A 17,621-nucleotide genomic window follows, 5' to 3' on the forward strand; every position below is an offset into this window, starting at 1 on the left:
ATGTAAACAAGGGCTTAATTCACATTTAGGGAAGAATTCTGTTTCTCAAACAAAAAACTTGCTGTAGATACAAATGGGAAAAGAAGTTTCTACCAGACTTTTCCAGCTTTTGATCCATCTGGCAGGAGTCCCTAAGCGCAGAAATTTTACTACTCATCTAAAATATTGTCAAGGAACAAATAAACTGTGGTGTCGTAAGTTATGTAGCTATTATGCAAAGAGAAAAAAGATGCCAAACCTCAACCCCAAGCCCTTTTAGCAACACCCACCTCTTTCATTTAAAAGCAATAATTATCCTTGGCAGAACTAAGATCAAAAGTTTCTGGAGAAAGGTTTTTTTCCTTCATTTTTACCATTGTTATTGTAGGCAGGGGGTTGTATATTTATGTTCCTTATGGGTAACAACTTTACATTTTTATGGTTTACGATTATATTTGTTGACAGGGGAACCATGTTAACATAAAGAGTTGCAACAGCTTAGAAATATTATTTTGCTACAGAAGGAAATATGGACTGATTCTAGATTTATCTTGGCAAAGGGATCACTCATACCAAGGTAAATAATCAGCATGTTATAAAGGGCTTCTGATTTTACTTGTGGGGGGGGGGGGGAGTTGTTTAACAGATGCAGCATTGTATTAGGATTTCTTCAAGAGACTCCTACAAAAGCCAGTCAGAAGTGTGCACTTAGGCTAGAGCCAGAACATGCACAAAGGATCTTTTTTTCTTTTTGCCAGATTGCTTGCCTTTTTGAAAGGGTCAACCCAGGGCCAGCTGCAGTAAATAGGCACTGGAATCAAGGTTGCAGGCAATTTGACAGTTGTGCCCAACATCCTTGGCAAAGGATTCTGGAGCACTCATCTTAGATCATTCAACACAACTTCATAGAATAAGAAACCATCTAAGGCTAGGTCAGGGTCAAGTTACAGAGCACAGGGCAAAAGATGAATAGGGGAGTTTGATATTCTTTAAATTATGTTCTGGGTGATTTTTTTTTCCTTAAACAGCTTATGTTACAATATTTTTATTAAGCCAATGGTACTCAACTCCACATTCACAATTCCCATCAACCAAAACAGCCACATTTACTTACACATCAAGAGGCTGGCAGCTTTTCTGGCAGCTGTTGAAAGGGAGGAACCAATAATCAACCACAGCCCCCACCATTGAGGGGCCTTGCCCACATCCCTGAAACACAAGTTGTGTGCTGCGTTGGGAGAGTGGTGCTCAGAAAAGCCAAATGTGGCCCCAGAGCAAGTGAATGGGTATCATTGTATTGGGCAACTTATTTTAATTAAGAAATATTTCAGAATCCTTATTCAACCACTGTTACTATTTCACTACATTAGTACTGTCTCAACGGTAAATACACAGAGCACTGGAAGTCCATACTTTCTTTTCTAAGTAGGAAGGAGGGCAAATATTTAGGGAACAGCAAGGATAGTGAAGGGCACAGAAAAGCTGGGGTAGGATCCTCAAGTCCCAAACTCTGCAGAAAAGGCACAGTGAGTATAGACTAAGAAAAGGGGCGGTGAAATTCTACAGAAAGAATCAGAAGCTTGATTAATGATTTATCTCAGTCGATTTTCACGTCTTCACTTATAATAGAGGCTCAGTCCCAGAATCTGGAACAGTGTGAAGAAACCTTACAGAAAAGTGAACATGTGCAAAGTGCTTTGCAAATAGAATGTCCTGGGTTCAGTCTCTGGCATCTTCACTTAAAAAAATAAGGTGAAGTGAAAGACCTTGGAAAGGTCTGCTTGAGACCTTGGAAAGCTGTTGATGGTTAGAGTAGACCATACTGACACTGATAGGTTAATGTTCTGACTCAGCTTCATGCATTTGTCATCAGTGGGCCTCAGTGTTTTGGATGGTCATCAACAAATAGTTATTTTAATTGAACCACGGCTTTGCATGATGTTTGAACCAAGCCTTAATGTTTACATATTTATAGTAGTCCATAAACAACAGTCTGTTTTGAGGACGACATGGATTCTCCAGAAAGGATGACTCACTGTGCCGGCTGTAAAGATAAGCGAAAGGTAAATGAGGTATATATATCATGAAGCTCTTTCTTCTGAACTTGACACCAAAATAACAAAAATGAGGCCATTACCTTTTGTGTTCCCATGCAGTGTTTATAAGCAAATAGCTATGCTTGCACTAGCCTATTATTTTTAACAGACATGCTGATTATTTCCTTTCGGGAAACAGTTTTTAACGGCTGTGTTTCTGCTTATTGCATCTCTAAGTTCACTTTCTTCTGAGTAGTAAACTACATTAAAAAAGGCACACATTGCTGGAATTCTTTCAAGATGAAAGTGGTTTTGATTAATTTTCATTTTAGAAAGGATATATCTATACCGTTTTAGAAAGGATACATCTATACAGCTAGTTTAGTTCTCAGGCATTCTTATTCTGCTTGTGATAACAAAAATGGTCTGGGTTGAAATGGTTAGAATGTAAAGAACAGACATTGCTATTTCATGACTCGAAAATTTCATCAAAAACACCATGGATTTGGCAAGGATCAACACAATTTTTGGACATGGCTTAATAAGTGCTAGAATGACAGTATTCAGCCTAAACTCCACTTCACTCCCTTTTCCCATGGTCTTGTCTTTAACAATGGCACCCTATAAAGTTGAATTGCAGTTTCTACCATTCCTGAGAATATATATATTCCCAAGGCCATGGGACATTTTAACTTAATCTATACACATAAAGTTAATGCAGAGCTTTAACAAACTGGGAGCAAAGAACTTCCCAAGCCTGCCAGGGGTCTGTTCCAGGTTGGTGGTTCAGGCAGATGTCTCAGAAACCTGAACTTTTAAAGAGCCCCTGGGAAACCGCCTGTCTGGCGGAAGCTTTTGAAGTGGAAAGTCTTAGATTCAACCACTCACCCTCTCTGAGGAAAGGAATCCTTGCGAGAGGACTGGGCCTATCAGAAAAAATATTCAGCCTGTTCAGTCACCTTTCAAAGTAGCTGGGAGGGGCTATTTAGAACAGTGCCTGGATACTCTCCAAAAGCTGAAAGGAAGAAAGCTGGAAAAAGGAAAGTTCCTTTCTTCCTGATTCCAAAGTCATGGTGTGATCAGAGGCGTAGCGTCAAGGGGACGGGGGGGTGCGCGACGCACCAGGCAGGCGCCCCTACAGAGATGTGCCGGGGGGCGGCGGTGTGGCATTCTGAGGATGGGGTGTGGCATTCTGGGGGAGGGACGGGGCATTCTGGGGCTTGGAGGGGCGTGTGCTGTGCGTGCGCACTGGGCGCACTTCCCCCTCACTCCGTCCCTGGGTGTGATGTCAAGAAGGGGACCAATAAAAGGTGGAACCTCAAATGTCCCCTCTACACAAACATCATCCCAATATTTAAAAAGCAACCAAAATAATCACTAGTATTTCCAATAATAATCACTAGTATTTCCAACCCATTAGCCACTTGGATTAAGTATGATAGTAACTTCTTGTTTTGCAAAGTAGAGAGCAGCAGATTCTGAAACCGAGCAGTCAAGTTTCACCATTGCTGTTCTTCTCTTGTCACTTCCATAAATATTTTTAAACCATCTAGTGAAAGGTCTTTCCGGTTGTTACTGAAACCAGACCTTGTTAGGAAAATAAATATTGTTCCTGATGGCACAGCCAGCTGTAACCAAACACACAGCTAAGTCAGCACGTCAAGACGACTTAAGAGAAATGGGAAAGGCAACAGGATATAATGTCAGTTGCTAAACATTTCAGCAGATACATTAGGAGGAAGTATCACAGGTATATGGTCTAGACACAGGCTGTGATAAGTTTAGTAACTGTGGAAGGATAAAAATGAGTCTCATCGCTGTATGATACTTGCCTCCTGCATTTGAAATTACCACTACTTTGACATTCAAATTCCATTACTAATGCCATTACTTGGTCCTCTAATTCCTTCAACTTTCATCTCCACTGGATGTTTGTGTGAGCAGACAGATATGAATTTGTGCCTTAAGTGTCTGGTTCAAACTTTTACATTTGCCTGTCAAAGTCATATTCAAGATGACATACAATAATGCAGACTATTTGTATGGAGAAATATTATTTCCTCAGGTAGTAGCTTGAAACACCCTGTTTCCCTAAAAATAAGATCTATCCCAAAAATAAGCCCTGGCATGATTTTTTGGGTTTTTGGGGGTTGTTTGAAATATAAGCCCTACTCCAAAAATAAGCCCTAGTTACAGATTCCCCGGCACAGCTGATCTGACCATGGGGGGGGGGGGGCGCAAAATCATGGGGGAAAAAAAAAGAAATCCCCTGAAAATAAGCCTTGACGCATCTTTTGGAGCAAAAATTAATACCAGACCCTGTCTTATTTTCGGGGAAACACAGTAGCAACTTGATAGATTTCTTTTCAGAACATCTCTGCAATTAAATTGCCAATGAATATTAATATTGCTTCATAGTATGGGTGTAACATTCATAAGGCACAAATAACTAATTTGTAGGAGTTAAGGACATTAATTACCCAAAACTGGAAAGCAGCCAGAATGTTACATTTTAAAATAAAGACATAGGTATCAGATGGAGGAATGAATGGCAGATGGAAATCTGTGCCGCCATTTTCTGTCATATGACATATTTATTATTTACATATTATAATATAATATTAATATCTTGTCATTATCCCAGTCCCAAAATGTTGGTTCTGCTATGGGGCTTGAAATTGGACTTTCCTGGTAGAAGCAGCAAACAGGGACAGCATTCATAGGCTTCTGTCTCTATACTGTTCCCGGATAACATCCCCCTTCTTCACCCCCTTCTCCCTTGTCACATGGGCACAGAGGCACCGGCCCAAGGAGAATCTTGTTTCCTGCAGTCTAGCAGTCACCGTCCCCCCGCCATTTCCACCAGTTGGCTGATAGGTGGCTCATGATTGAACTGCCCCTCAGCTTAAACAAAAAGCTAAGGGGGGGGGGTTTACCATAATTGAGAATTACTGTTTTGAAGGCAAATTAATTTCCTCCTGCTGCACTTGGGCTCTGCCTGCAGCTGTAGAATTATTTCCTCTTTAAGTTGGAACAAATGAGCTGAAAAAGAAAGGCTGGGAGGCTCACAAGCCATGTTTACAAACAGCACAGTAGTATTGTGTGGAAACTCCCAAAATAAAGCAATGGCATCTTGTGCTCCACCCAGAGAGAACTCTTCATGTGGAAACTATCCCTGTCGCTTCCAACTTCTTGTTGCCATCACTGTGGAAAGAGGTTTCCTTTTCCTTCCCAGGTTCATGTCTCAGTTTTTGATCCTGATGGGCAGGGCCATCTTCCTGCTCTTCTGGATAATGGAGGCCCGAGCCCCTTCTGCTTTCACTGCCATCAATGGGCAATGATCAGATGAATTTTCTGCCAGAGAAACAATGGCAAAAGCCAGAGTCTTATTTTGCGCCTTTTAAGATTTGGTTCTCTTTCTACCAAGCTCCCTTCCTTTCTCTGGAAGGAAGCAAACGGAGGCAAATGACTCAGTGATCTTGGCAAATAGCCCTGGACTGTCAGGGATATCAGACTAAAGCTTCTTCCTAAGATCTAGGGGAAGCCAGACTTAGTCCTTGGCTGGAAACCTGACTGGCTAGTTATCAAGATGGGACTGCAACCAAACAAAATATTACATTTACTGAACTAGAAATAGTATCTCGTATTACGTAAACAGCTCACCAGGTCCTGTGACATGAATTCTTAGTTTACTAGGAGAAACTGGACAAATATAGTGGATGGGAACAATAAAAAATATAGCTGATACCAATTCAATTTTTTTAAGCTATAGAAGCTGTTTGGGAACTATAGAAGTGCACAATGCATATTATGAGAGTAACTGCATGATGCATATTATGAGAGTGACTTTTTTCAATGTATCCAGTTAATTAAGCATTTATGTATATGAGAAGCTAGCTTGCAGAATCATTGCAGAATCACTGGATTACTTCAATCCAATCCAATCCAAAAACCTTTATTGGGCATAAACCAGAAGTACCATACATTCCAAGTACAAAAACAGGATCATTGTTATATATCATGTAGAACATGGATTAAAAATGTAGCAACTGCTTCAGAAATTTCTACATTAGGGCTGTTCAATAGCTTAGACATTTTTAGTTTGGCTGAGAGAAACATAAATTCTAGAGGTAGTAAAGCTCCCAGATCGGTTCTAATATCATTATACCTCGAACAGTAAAGCAGGACATGAGGGATTGAGTCCATAGTGTTGGGACAGTACCAACAACAACACTCACTTTGTGGGATGTTAAGGAAACGACCTTGAAGATAGACAGAGGGGAATGAGTTGCACCTTGCTCTTGTCATGACCCATCTGCACTTATAATTAACAAGCTGTTCTAAATATACAGCAGGGCTAGATTTCGAGGGTGTGATCCCAAAGTATAGAGGGGGAACAGGAGCTTTGTGCAGCACTCAGGAGAGATTGGTATTCCTGGTCGTATAGTCTGATCTTTAGATGATGGTAAATTTCCGTGGCGGTAAGCGTATGAAGAGACTTACTTACAGAATCAATGCAAAAGCGCATGGAGGCACAAATTACAACTACTAGTAATCAGTTCACATAGAATTGGATTCTACTGACATTCTCGTGGAAGGAGTGGATCTTTCTCTGCCTTTCTCTTCTCCCTGCATCCTCCTGAAATCCATGACAATGGTATTTTTGGGTCTGGGAGGTGGCTACCAGAGTGGTCTCGCAAATAACAAGGCATATAAGTTTGCAGTCAGGAGAAAATCAGGTGTGATCTCTCCTCTTCCATCAGCAGAATGTCCATAGGATCAAACCCATCATTGTTACCTCAGAAAAACCATTTATTCTGTGATGCTTTCACTCAGAGGCGTAGCAAGGGGGGAAAGTGGCCAGTGCACCGGTGCATCCTCCGCCCTGCCCTGGACCACCCCGTCCCACCCCGTCCCACCTTCGCCACACCTGGAACGTCCTCGCCACACACCCCACAGGGGCGCACACCTGGTGCGTCACGTCCCCTCCGCCTCCTTGGAGCTCCGTCTCTGCTTTTACTGTAGATACATGAATAAAGGGAGTTATCAAATGTATCTGGGTGGCTCCTGGGACTGCCAAACGTTGTTCAAACCTGCCTAACATCCCAATTTCTTGGGGCCTCCCATCACCCAAAGTCTGTAACCAAGTAGATAAGCCGCAGGCAACACTTGTAACCATAAACAACCAAATTTCCTTCAAGTTTTCTTATTAATTTTAGTACCATTTTGTCACACCGCAGCATCTGAAGCACATGAGGCTCTCGAACACGAAATCAAGTGCCTCTTTTTTTTTAATTGCTCAGAATTAAAATTAGATTGCCTTGGAATCAAAAACTATTTATTTAAAAAGGGAGATGCAATAAAGTCATACCCAGGGTTGCCAGCCTTCAGGTGGTAGCAGGAGATCTTTCACTATTACAACTGATCTCCAAGTGACAGAGATCACTTCACCTGAAGGAATTGACAGCTTTGAAAAGTGGGCTGTGTGGCATCATCATCAAGATTACCATCAAAATCTCCAGGTGTTCGTCAATCTGGAGTTGGCAATCCTAGTCAAAGCACAGACTTTGCAAAATCATGCATATCAGCCCAATCCAGAATGGGCTGGCAGACAAGGGTGGTGCTGCTTCGGCACTACCCTATCCCCTCCAAAAAACTTTCCTGAAACGTGCGAAGCCCAAAAAACCAAACTCCGCCATAAAAATCTAAAAGTGCCCCCGGCTTCCTGTGCCAGTGGGCCAGGTTGGGTACTGCAGAGCCACGTGGTGCCCTCCTGCTGGGTTAAGCTTGCCATTGGACTGTAAGTGTATAGGCTTCTAAGCATTGAAATTATAGGCCACCTTAATCAAGGTTGAGCAATGAGTTTCATCTCCCCCTGTCCATTTCACCTTCGTCACAATTTCTATGAAATAGGGTAGGTCGAGAAAGGTCACCTGTCATGGGAAAGTAGGGATTTGAATTGGAGGCCGCTTCTGCATGGCTTGTTTAGACCGGTGTGGGGCCAGTAAAAATGCCGTTATGGGTGGGGGAAGATCGCACAGCTGCAGTGGCGGTGTTTCCCCCCGCCCCACAACAGCATTTCTTGGACTCGCTCAATGAGCAAGTCTTTTGGAAAACACCAGTTTCCATTCTGTGCCGAGCGAATGGCACCAGGTTGAAGCCAGCATTTTCCCTGTGCCACTTTTTTCCCGCTCTTACCTCCTCTCGGCTGCCGTCACTGTACAGAGGCCAGGGGACACACCTCCTGGCCTCCATCCCTGGAGACATTGCCATGGCCACAGGGGTGTGTCCCTCTGTACAGCAATGGCAGCTGAAAGGAGGTAAGAGGGGGGGGGAAGCGGTGGCCCCGTGCAAAGATAACTGCGCAGGCTACTGGGGCACTGCGGCCGTTTGCAGAACCGCATGCAAACAGCCCGGGAGGGGGAGTGTTCACCGACTGCAACAATGTCAGTACACCGCCACTCACCCGCTCGTGCAGAAAGGGCCTGAGTGTCTCCAGTCTAAGTTTCTTAAGTGTCCATGTGTCCAAGTCCAAGTGTCACACTGGTTCTCACTCACTCTTTAAATTATGAACTCTTGAAATTACATTTTAAAAAATCAAAATCCATGTCTTAAAACCATCTTTCCTGTATGAAGTTCTTCACTTTTGATGTGCTCCCGTTATAGTGGCGACCTCTATCATGCTGGAAACTGAGGTTAACACAACCTCAAATAATTTGGTAAAGTTTTACTGAATTACTCGAGGGTAATCTCTTGGCTCAGCCACTTGATCCAGGCCTTCAATTCCGAAGGCAGATCATTTATCAGAGAGCTTGCAATCTGTCTCCTAGTACTGCCAATGGCTACATTCTCCTAAAATAAGATTTATTACTTGTAGGTGCTGTCAGCATGCAACCATAAGGTAGTCGGCAGAAATATTATGGGGTGAAACAAGTTAGATAAAATGAGAAGTAATATTGTCCCAAGGTACCCTGTTCAAATTCAATATCACAATAGTCAACAAAGGTCATGTTTCAAGAGACTCAGATAATAAAGTCTATAGTGTCAGTAACCCCAGGGTGGTTGTATTCTGGGGGAGGGAGACTGGCGCAGCATCTTTCCATCACACCAACCTGTGCCATCCACTCATCATTTCCACCTCTGCTCTCTCTGCTTGGGATTTTGAATGTCTAATTCTCCTTGTCATGTCTTCACCAGAACTTTTTAAAAGCAGTGTGGGAAGTCATGTGCACTATCTAAGGTTTCCTGATGTTACTGTTGCATGGATCCAGTAGATAAGCTGCAGGCAACACTTGCAACCATAAACAACCAAATTTCCTTCAGGTTTTCTTATTAATTTTTAGTTCCATTTTGTTACACCGCAGCATCTGAAGCACATGAGGCTCTCGAACACGAAATCAAGGGCCAAGTCAGGGTAGGGGGGCATTTTCTGAGCCAAACTAACAGTGAAATCCTGAGGGGGAGGAAAGGCAAAATCACTGAGGAGGCGATGTGACCTCAGTGCCAGTGTAAATGCCATTTATGTGGTGGTGTAAGTGGCATTTATTCTGATAGGGTACCAGATGGGCCAAAATTAGTCTAAAGTACCTTTATGTCTATCCAACCCTATCAGGATGGGGGGTGGGGCAGGGAAGAAAAGGCTCTGTGAGTAAAATGTTCCTGCAGTGCTCACAAAATTCTGGATTAGGGCCAGAGCCATGAATACAACTGAGAGAAGTAAATACAATACTGTACAACTACCATGATTCACACAGCATGCATCCATATTTTTGTACCATCCATTATTCTCTGTGCTTGAACTGGTTTTGCAGTATTTCAGTCTCCAAGAGAAGCTACAATAAGTCCATAACAATATGGACATGCAGCAGACCTTTGTGTAAGGTAGTTTGATTGCTATAGGTATCAGTTAGGGTTGCCAACACTGCACTGGCAAATTCCAGGAAATTTGGGAGTAGTGAATGGAAAAGAGGAGTTTCTAGGGCTGTGACAATACATTCTCCCAATCTGTACGGTAAAATTCCTAGAGTGTCACAAAGGATGTGACATTCTTTCCAGGTGGAGAGTTGGAGAATGTGACATAACTTCCAGGTGATTCCCCCAAGACCATAGAGATCAGGAAAATTCCTACAGTGTCACCATCAATGCTCTTTCCCCCACAGTTTTCTCTCTCTCTGATGAGGATAGGTAGGAGGGTGGGAGAAGGAGACTGGCCACTCTGTGAGCAAATGGGAAGTCAAAGATCAGAGGATTGGTATTGGTATTATAACAAAACCTTGAACAGTTCTTTAACTGGAAGGGGGGAAAGATGGCAGTGATGAAAATATGACAATTTATGTAGGTAAGCATTCCCACAATACTTGAAAGAATTACTCGATGTTATGTTGTACCACATAAAATGATCTATCATCCCATGGGTATTATTAATGCATTAAATCTGTGTTTGTTTGGAAACTTGTACAGGTTCATCCGAAAAGGAGTAGGCACTAATCTTACAATAAAATAATAGAAGCTTTCTAAAACAGCTACTCACCAGAATACAAACTTCATATTTTTTTCTCAAGTCTAACACAAACAATAGTCAAACTGTTTCCTAGAGCAGACAGCCAGGGGGATTTCATTTATTTGCTTTATTTATACTCTGCCTTTCTTCCCAAAGCTGTTAACATCATTCTCCTTGCCTGCATTTTACACTCACAACAACCCTGTGAATTAAGGCTGAGAGTTTACGATTGGCCCAAGATCATCCAGTAAGCTTCCATGATCAAGTAGGTCTCTAATCTGGGTTTTCCAGATCCTAGACAGCCTAACCACTACACACACTGGCCCTTTCTGCACAGCACAAATAAAACATCTTGAGGATGTTAAAAGAAGCATTCTGGGGATGGGAAAGAGGAATGTCGCCACTGGCCTCCAGGCACCTTCAGGGCCACGGCCGGCTGGGCTGTCGGGGCTGCAGCTGCAGCATGGTGAAGCAAAGGGTGATTGTGCCGGGGGAATGTGGGGGGCGAGGCACCCGGGGACATGTGACACCACATGTCCCCATGGGCAGTACACCCCTGGCTGATTTTTATATTGAGATGTCGAAGCTTTGAAGATATATCATTTAAAACAAAGAAAAAAACAAAAAACAACACATCAGTGGGATCTCCAGGAAAAATTAATTTTATTAAAGAACTTTATACATTGAAATGACTCACGGATGAGCTGCAAGCCCAGGAAACTCCATGGGAACGTCCTGCTAATGGTGGCAGCATGAAGCCTCCTGAAGAGGGTGGAAAATGGCAGATACGAGCTGCTCAGTGAAAACTGAAAGAAAGAGCTGGTGGTGGGGAGGTGAGGAAAAGAACCACTTTCCCCGGCAACACTTTTTTTGTGTCTAAAAGATGTTTTATTTGTGTTGTTACAGAAAGGGTCACTTTCTCTCAACTGCCAACATATCCAGTGGTTTAGAATAGCAATCCACTACAACCATGAAGGTTTCTTCTATCAAGCCAAACACAACGGAGTCCTTTTGTGTATCCAAAACCCATGCTTGCAACATTATGACTATCCCTTTATAGCTTTTCTTCAAAGTAGCCATGGAGGCGTTGAAGCAGATTAACAGTGCAATCCTATGAGGACTTCTTTCAGCCTAAACTCATGGATTTCAAAGGTCTTAAAACAATTTACAGCACAATTCTGTGTATAAATCACTCCAGTCCGACAGTGAACAAGAGGTTGCTGAAGGGGCTTTCACAGAACTAAGCACAATTTGTGCCTAAAGGAACTTGCAAAGTTCCTGACTTATAAATGCCATAGCAGGCATTTGCATAAAAATCCCCCTCAGAGCATTACATACAACTCACAGTGGTGGCTCACAGATGACCCATGCCAGGAAAAGCACAGTATAGCAATAAGCATATTGCACTTCCCCCCAATGCAGGTCAGTCTGAGGTCAGAGCTGCTTCCTGAAGTGCCTTGATTAGGATACTCGAGAGAACTCTACATGAATGTGCAACCCAGCACTTTGCTGTCTAAGGCTGGAATGCAAATTACTTTAATCTGTTCCCAGGCGGACTGTGTGAAACAGCCCCATAATGTGCATTCTTATGTGCAGCGATGTGGTTGTTCCTAGATGGAAATTCCTAGATGGAATTTCCACACTCCAGTTAAATGATCATACACTCACCACAGCCATACTTTTATACCACTGATGGGCACAGTTTATGTGTGTTGGAAACGGGGAGATTATGATCACACAAAATATATTTTAAATCTCTGGGTTATCAGCAGGGTTTCAAATTAGATAAGCGGGTTATTGTGACTTCAGAATTCTTTATCTGCGGTGTTTCGCCAAGCAACAGGCCTACACTCAGTAAACTGCTGTACAAAAAAAGGATCTTGGTACAATCGTACAATCAAATCAAGACTGTATTTTTGCAGTATTGGATGTGAATTGTAACAGAGAACTTATCTTTATTTTATTCAATTTATAGGCTGACCATCTCTGTGTGGCCTCTGGGTGGCTTGCATCAATAAAAGATGGCAATAAAATCAGTAAGATAAAAATTAATATCAGCATCTTTTTTTTGCTGTCAGATCACAGCTGATTAATAGTGACCATGGATATCTATGGTGAGAGATGTTGGGAAAGATGTTTTCCGTTGCCTACTTCTGCATAGCAACCCTATTATTCCCTTGTGGTTACCCATTCAAATACTAACCAGGACTGACCCTACTTAGCTTCTGAGATATGATGAGATCAGGCTAGCAGCCTGAGCCACCAAGGTCAGGACACAGCTGAGTTATACCTTTCCAAGTCTGCCGAGATTGACTCTATTTAGGATGCACCACTGATAACTCATCTTACCTCTCACCTAGCCTTACTTAACTGAGAAGAGCCCTCTGAAGGGGATACCCTGCAGAGGGGTAAGACCAACAGCTGCCCATACCACAGAATCCTTGGTTTTGGCTTCTGCCAGGTAGAATGGTCTGTTTGACGAGGTAAACAAGCCCCACACACTTTTGCTGTTTTGCAGAATATGTAAAATTGGGTGTTTAGTACAGGATTTTATCGAGGTGGAAGGGGCCATACAAGTCATCTAGTCCAACCCCCTGCTCAATGCAGGATCAGAATTAATGGCACACATTGACGGCTTCATGATAAACAGGGATTTGAACCTGTGCCCCTCCAATTCCAGCCCAGTATTCCAAGTTCTACCCACCTTGATTTATTTCTACCCACTGTGTCTCCCCACCTTGATTTATTCCTTTATTTGTGAACCCCAGTGCAATAGGCTTTTGGCCACAGTTGTAAAACCACTAACATTTATCTTTAGGAGATGTTCAAAGTGGATGTGACTCATGCTGTCTTTACTCTTAATACATATGGCTACTAAAGGGAGAACCTTTATGCTAGGACCATTGGCCAGGAGGATTACATTATAAATAATTATTCTCAGTGTATAACAGTTTCCATACCTCATCAATTAGTCCAACAGCTCCATAGATCCTTGCTGTTTGTCCAATCAGACTTGGGAAACTATCTCCGATCTCTTTTAGTGTAGGAAGCAAATCAGCTAGTACATCTGGGTCATAGCCTGCTATTTCTATCAGTATATTCAGGATGATGTCATTATTATTGGGATCTCTTAGATGACTAATTAGAGAGGGAATACATTCTCGAAGCACCTACAAAAATAAAGGGGGAAGAAAGTAAGAACATAAGAACATAAGAACAAGCCAGCTGGATCAGACCAGAGTCCATCTAGTCCAGCTCTCTGCTACTCGCAGTGGCCCACCAGGTGCCTTTGGGAGTTCACATGTAGGATGTGAAAGCAATGGCCTTCTGTGGCTGTTGCTCCCGAGCACCTGGACTGTTAAGGCATTTGCAATCTCAGATCAAAGAGGATCAAGATTGGTAGCCATAAATCGACTTCTCCTCCATAAATCTGTCCAAGCCCCTTTTAAAGCTATCCAGGTTAGTGGCCATCACCACCTCCTGTGGCAGCATATTCCAAACACCAATCACACGTTGCGTGAAGAAGTGTTTCCTTTTAGTAGTTCTAATTCTTCCCCCCAGCATTTTCAATGAATGCCCCCTGGTTCTAGTATTGTGAGAAGAGAAGAAAAATTCTCTGTCAACATTTCTACCCCATGCATAATTTTTATAGACTTCAATCATATCCCCCCTCAGACGTCTCCTCTCCAAACTAAAGAGTCCCAAACGCTGCAGCCTTTCCTCATAAGGAAGGTGCTGCAGTCCCTCAATCATCCTCGTAGCCCTTCTCTGCACTTTTTCTATCTCTTCAATATCCTTTTGAGATGTATGCACCAGAACTGAACCACAGTACTCAAGTCGGTCGCACTACAGCTTTTTATATAAGGGCATGACAATCTTTGCAGTTTTATTCTCAATTCCTTTCCTAATTATCCCCAGCATAGAGTTTGCCTTTTTCACAGCTTGCCACCATACATTGAGTTGACATTCCCATGGAACTATCAACTAAGACGCCCAAATCCCTTTCCTGGTCTGTGACTGATAGCACTGACCTACCCTGTAGCATGTATGTGAAGTTTGGATTTTTTGCCCTAATATGTGCATCACTTTGCATTTTGCTACATTGAACTGCATTTGCCATTTCTTTGCCCACTCACCTAATTTATCAAGGTCCTTGGAGCTCCTCGCAATCCTTTGTGGTTCTCACCACCCTACATAATTTGGTATCATCTGCAAACTTGGCCACCACGCTACCTCCACCCCTACTTCCAGGTCATTTATGAATAGGTTAAAGAGCACTGGTCCCAATACGGATCCTTGGGGGACACCACTCCCTACATCTCTCCATTGTGAGAATTTCCCATTTACCCTGCTTCCTGTTTCTCAACCAGTTTTTAATCCATAGGAGGACTTCCCCTCTTATTCCTTCATTGCTGAGTTTTCTCAATAGTCTCTGGTGAGGAACTTTGTCAAAAGCCTTTTGGAAATCCAAGTAGACAATGTCCACTGGTTCCCCTTATCCACATGCCTGTTTACATCCTCAAAGAACTCTAGTAAGTTTGTAAAGACAGGATTTGCCTCTGCAAAAGCCATGCTGACTCTTTCTCAGCAGGTCTTGCTTTTCTACATGTTTTATAATTTTATCTTTAATGACAGATTCTACTAATTTACGCAGGAACAGATGTCAAACTGACTGGCCTGTAATTTCCTCGGGTCCCCCCTAGATCCTTTCTTAAAAGATTGGTGTGACATTGGCCATCTTCCAGTCTTCAGGGATGGAGCCTGATTTCAAGGATAAGTTGCATATTAAAGTGAGAAGATCAGCAATTTCATGCTTGAGCTCTTTAAGAACTCTTGGGTGAATGCAATCTGCGCCAGGGGATTTGGTAACAGTTAGTTTATCCACGGCTGCCAGAACTTCTTCCTTGTCTACCACTATCTTTGTTAGCTCCTTCGGATTCGCCTCCTAAGAAGCTTGGTTCAGGTGCAGGAATGTTCCTCACCTCCTCTTGGGTGAAGACAGATGCAAAGAATTCAGTTCCAGCTTTTCTGCAATCTCCTGTCGTCTTTTTAGCACACCCTTTGTTCCTTTGTCATCTAACGGGCCTACCGCCCTTGCTGGCTTCCTGCTTTTGATGTACTTGAAGAACTGTTTGTTGTTGCTGGTTTTGATGTTCACAGCCATGTGTTCCTCATAATCCTTTTTGCCTCCCCTTACAGCTTAACTTGCTTCTCTTTGCCACCATTTGTGTTCTCTCATTCTATTCTTTATCAGTTAAGTTGGACTTCCATTTTCTAAAAGACATCTTTTTTTTCCTAATAATTTCCTCAACGTCCCTTGTTAACCATGGTGGCTTTCTTTTGGACTGGGCGCTGCCTTCCTAACCTGCGGGAACACATTCCAGCTGAGCTTTTTGTGACTGTGTTTAAATAACCTCCAAGCATCTTGGACATTTTTTGACTCTCTTGATTTTCCCTTTCAGCTTCCTCAAGCACTATCCCCTCATCTTTGAGAAATTTCCTTCTGAAGGCAAATGTAACTACATTAGTAGTTGTCACTTGTTAGCATGCAGAGATACTGAATCTGACAGCATTGTGGTGGCCATGTTCTTCTATCGGCTCAACAACTGGACTTCCCGCACCCAGTCCTGGGTCCCACATAGGAGAATTAGATCTAGGATCACATCTCCCTGGTTGGTTCTACAACCATCTGCTCTAAGCCACAGTCATTTTAGCATATCCAGGAATGTTCTCCTTCCTTACTATGACCTGAACATGCATTTTCCAGTTTATATGGGGATAGTTTAAAATCGCCTATTACCAATGATATTACATTTTGCTTTTTGTTGGCCTCTCTAATTTCTTTTTTCCATCTCAGGAATCCTAGCTTTGGTCAGGGCGATAATATATTCCTAATGTTAAACTATGCTTCACCTGGTATTGATATCCGCCGTGCTCCTGTAGGGCACTCAGCTCCTGTGCATTGCCTATTTTATGTGACACTATGCCCTCTTTGATGTAGAGAGGGCCACTCCACCCTCTCACGCCCTGTCCTATCCTTCCTGTAGAGCCTGTAACCTGGGATAACAGCATCCCACTGGTTCTCCTCATTCCACCATGTCTCTGTGATGCCCACTATATCAATGTCCTCCTTCAAACTCTGTACTCCAGCTCCCCCCATTTTAGGTCGAATGCTTCTCCTATTCGCATAGAGACACTTGTATACTCTGTCCCTGTCCCCTAACCTGGGATTTATGTGTTTTGCCCTCTAGCCTTTTTTTGTAGACACTATCACTTATCACATTGCTGTACTCAATTCCTTGTATGTGCGTTGATTTAAAAAAAAAACCTCCTTCTCTGTCTGCATCCCCCATGGACTCTGTAATTCGAACGAAGTCACCTCAGCTCCTGTCGGCTTTCCCCAGGGATCAGTTTAAAAGCTGTTCTGCCACCTTTTAATGTTGAGCCAGCAGCCTGGTTCCTCTTTGGTTAAAGATAAAAGCCCGTCCCCTTTGTACAGGCCTGCCTTATCCCAAAAGGTTCCCCAGTTCCTGACAAATCTGAAACCCTCTGCCTTGCACCACCTTTCATCCACCATTGAGACCCTGTATCTCCGGCTGCCTAGCTCTCGCCCTGTTTGGCATGGAACAGGTAGCATTTCAGAGAATGCCACCTTGGGGAGTCCTGGATTTTAACCTTTTTCCAGCAGCCTAAATTTAGCTTCCAGAACCTCCGGCTACATTTCCCAATGTCATTGGTACCAATGTGGACCACAACTTGCTGACTCCACCCCAGCACTGTCACAACAGCCTATCTAGACGTTGGCGTGACATCCGCAACCTTCGCACCAGGCAGGCAAGTCACCATGCGGTCATCGCCTGTCACAAACTCCAACTCTCTATATTCCTGATGATCCGAATCACCCACTGCAAGGAGCCCCCCACCTCCCGAGGGTATCCTCAGTCTTGAGGATATCTGACCACCAACTAAGGAAGGGGTCCCATCTAAGGGAACATCTTCCCCACCGCAGACTGGCACCCTCTGTCACCCAGACTCTCATTCTCCATGACATCTGAAGAGATGTCACCTTGAAGTGGGACCCGCTGTTAACTGGGTCCTGAAAGCCT

At 43.2% G+C, this 17,621-nt stretch overlaps 1 protein-coding gene across 1 annotated transcript in view; it reads right to left on the reverse strand.

The window, feature by feature from the left end:
* VEPH1 (ventricular zone expressed PH domain containing 1) overlaps positions 1–17,621 on the reverse strand; it is a 134,371-nt gene that overhangs the window by 63,091 nt on the left and 53,659 nt on the right. The window contains exon 6 of the mRNA XM_048506926.1: positions 13,476–13,685. Coding sequence (XP_048362883.1) covers positions 13,476–13,685 — 210 coding nt within the window. The remainder of the gene's footprint in view (positions 1–13,475; positions 13,686–17,621) is intronic.

Source organism: Sphaerodactylus townsendi, linkage group LG08 (assembly GCF_021028975.2).
Source record: "Sphaerodactylus townsendi isolate TG3544 linkage group LG08, MPM_Stown_v2.3, whole genome shotgun sequence".
Classification (NCBI taxonomy): Eukaryota; Metazoa; Chordata; class Lepidosauria; order Squamata; family Sphaerodactylidae; genus Sphaerodactylus; species Sphaerodactylus townsendi.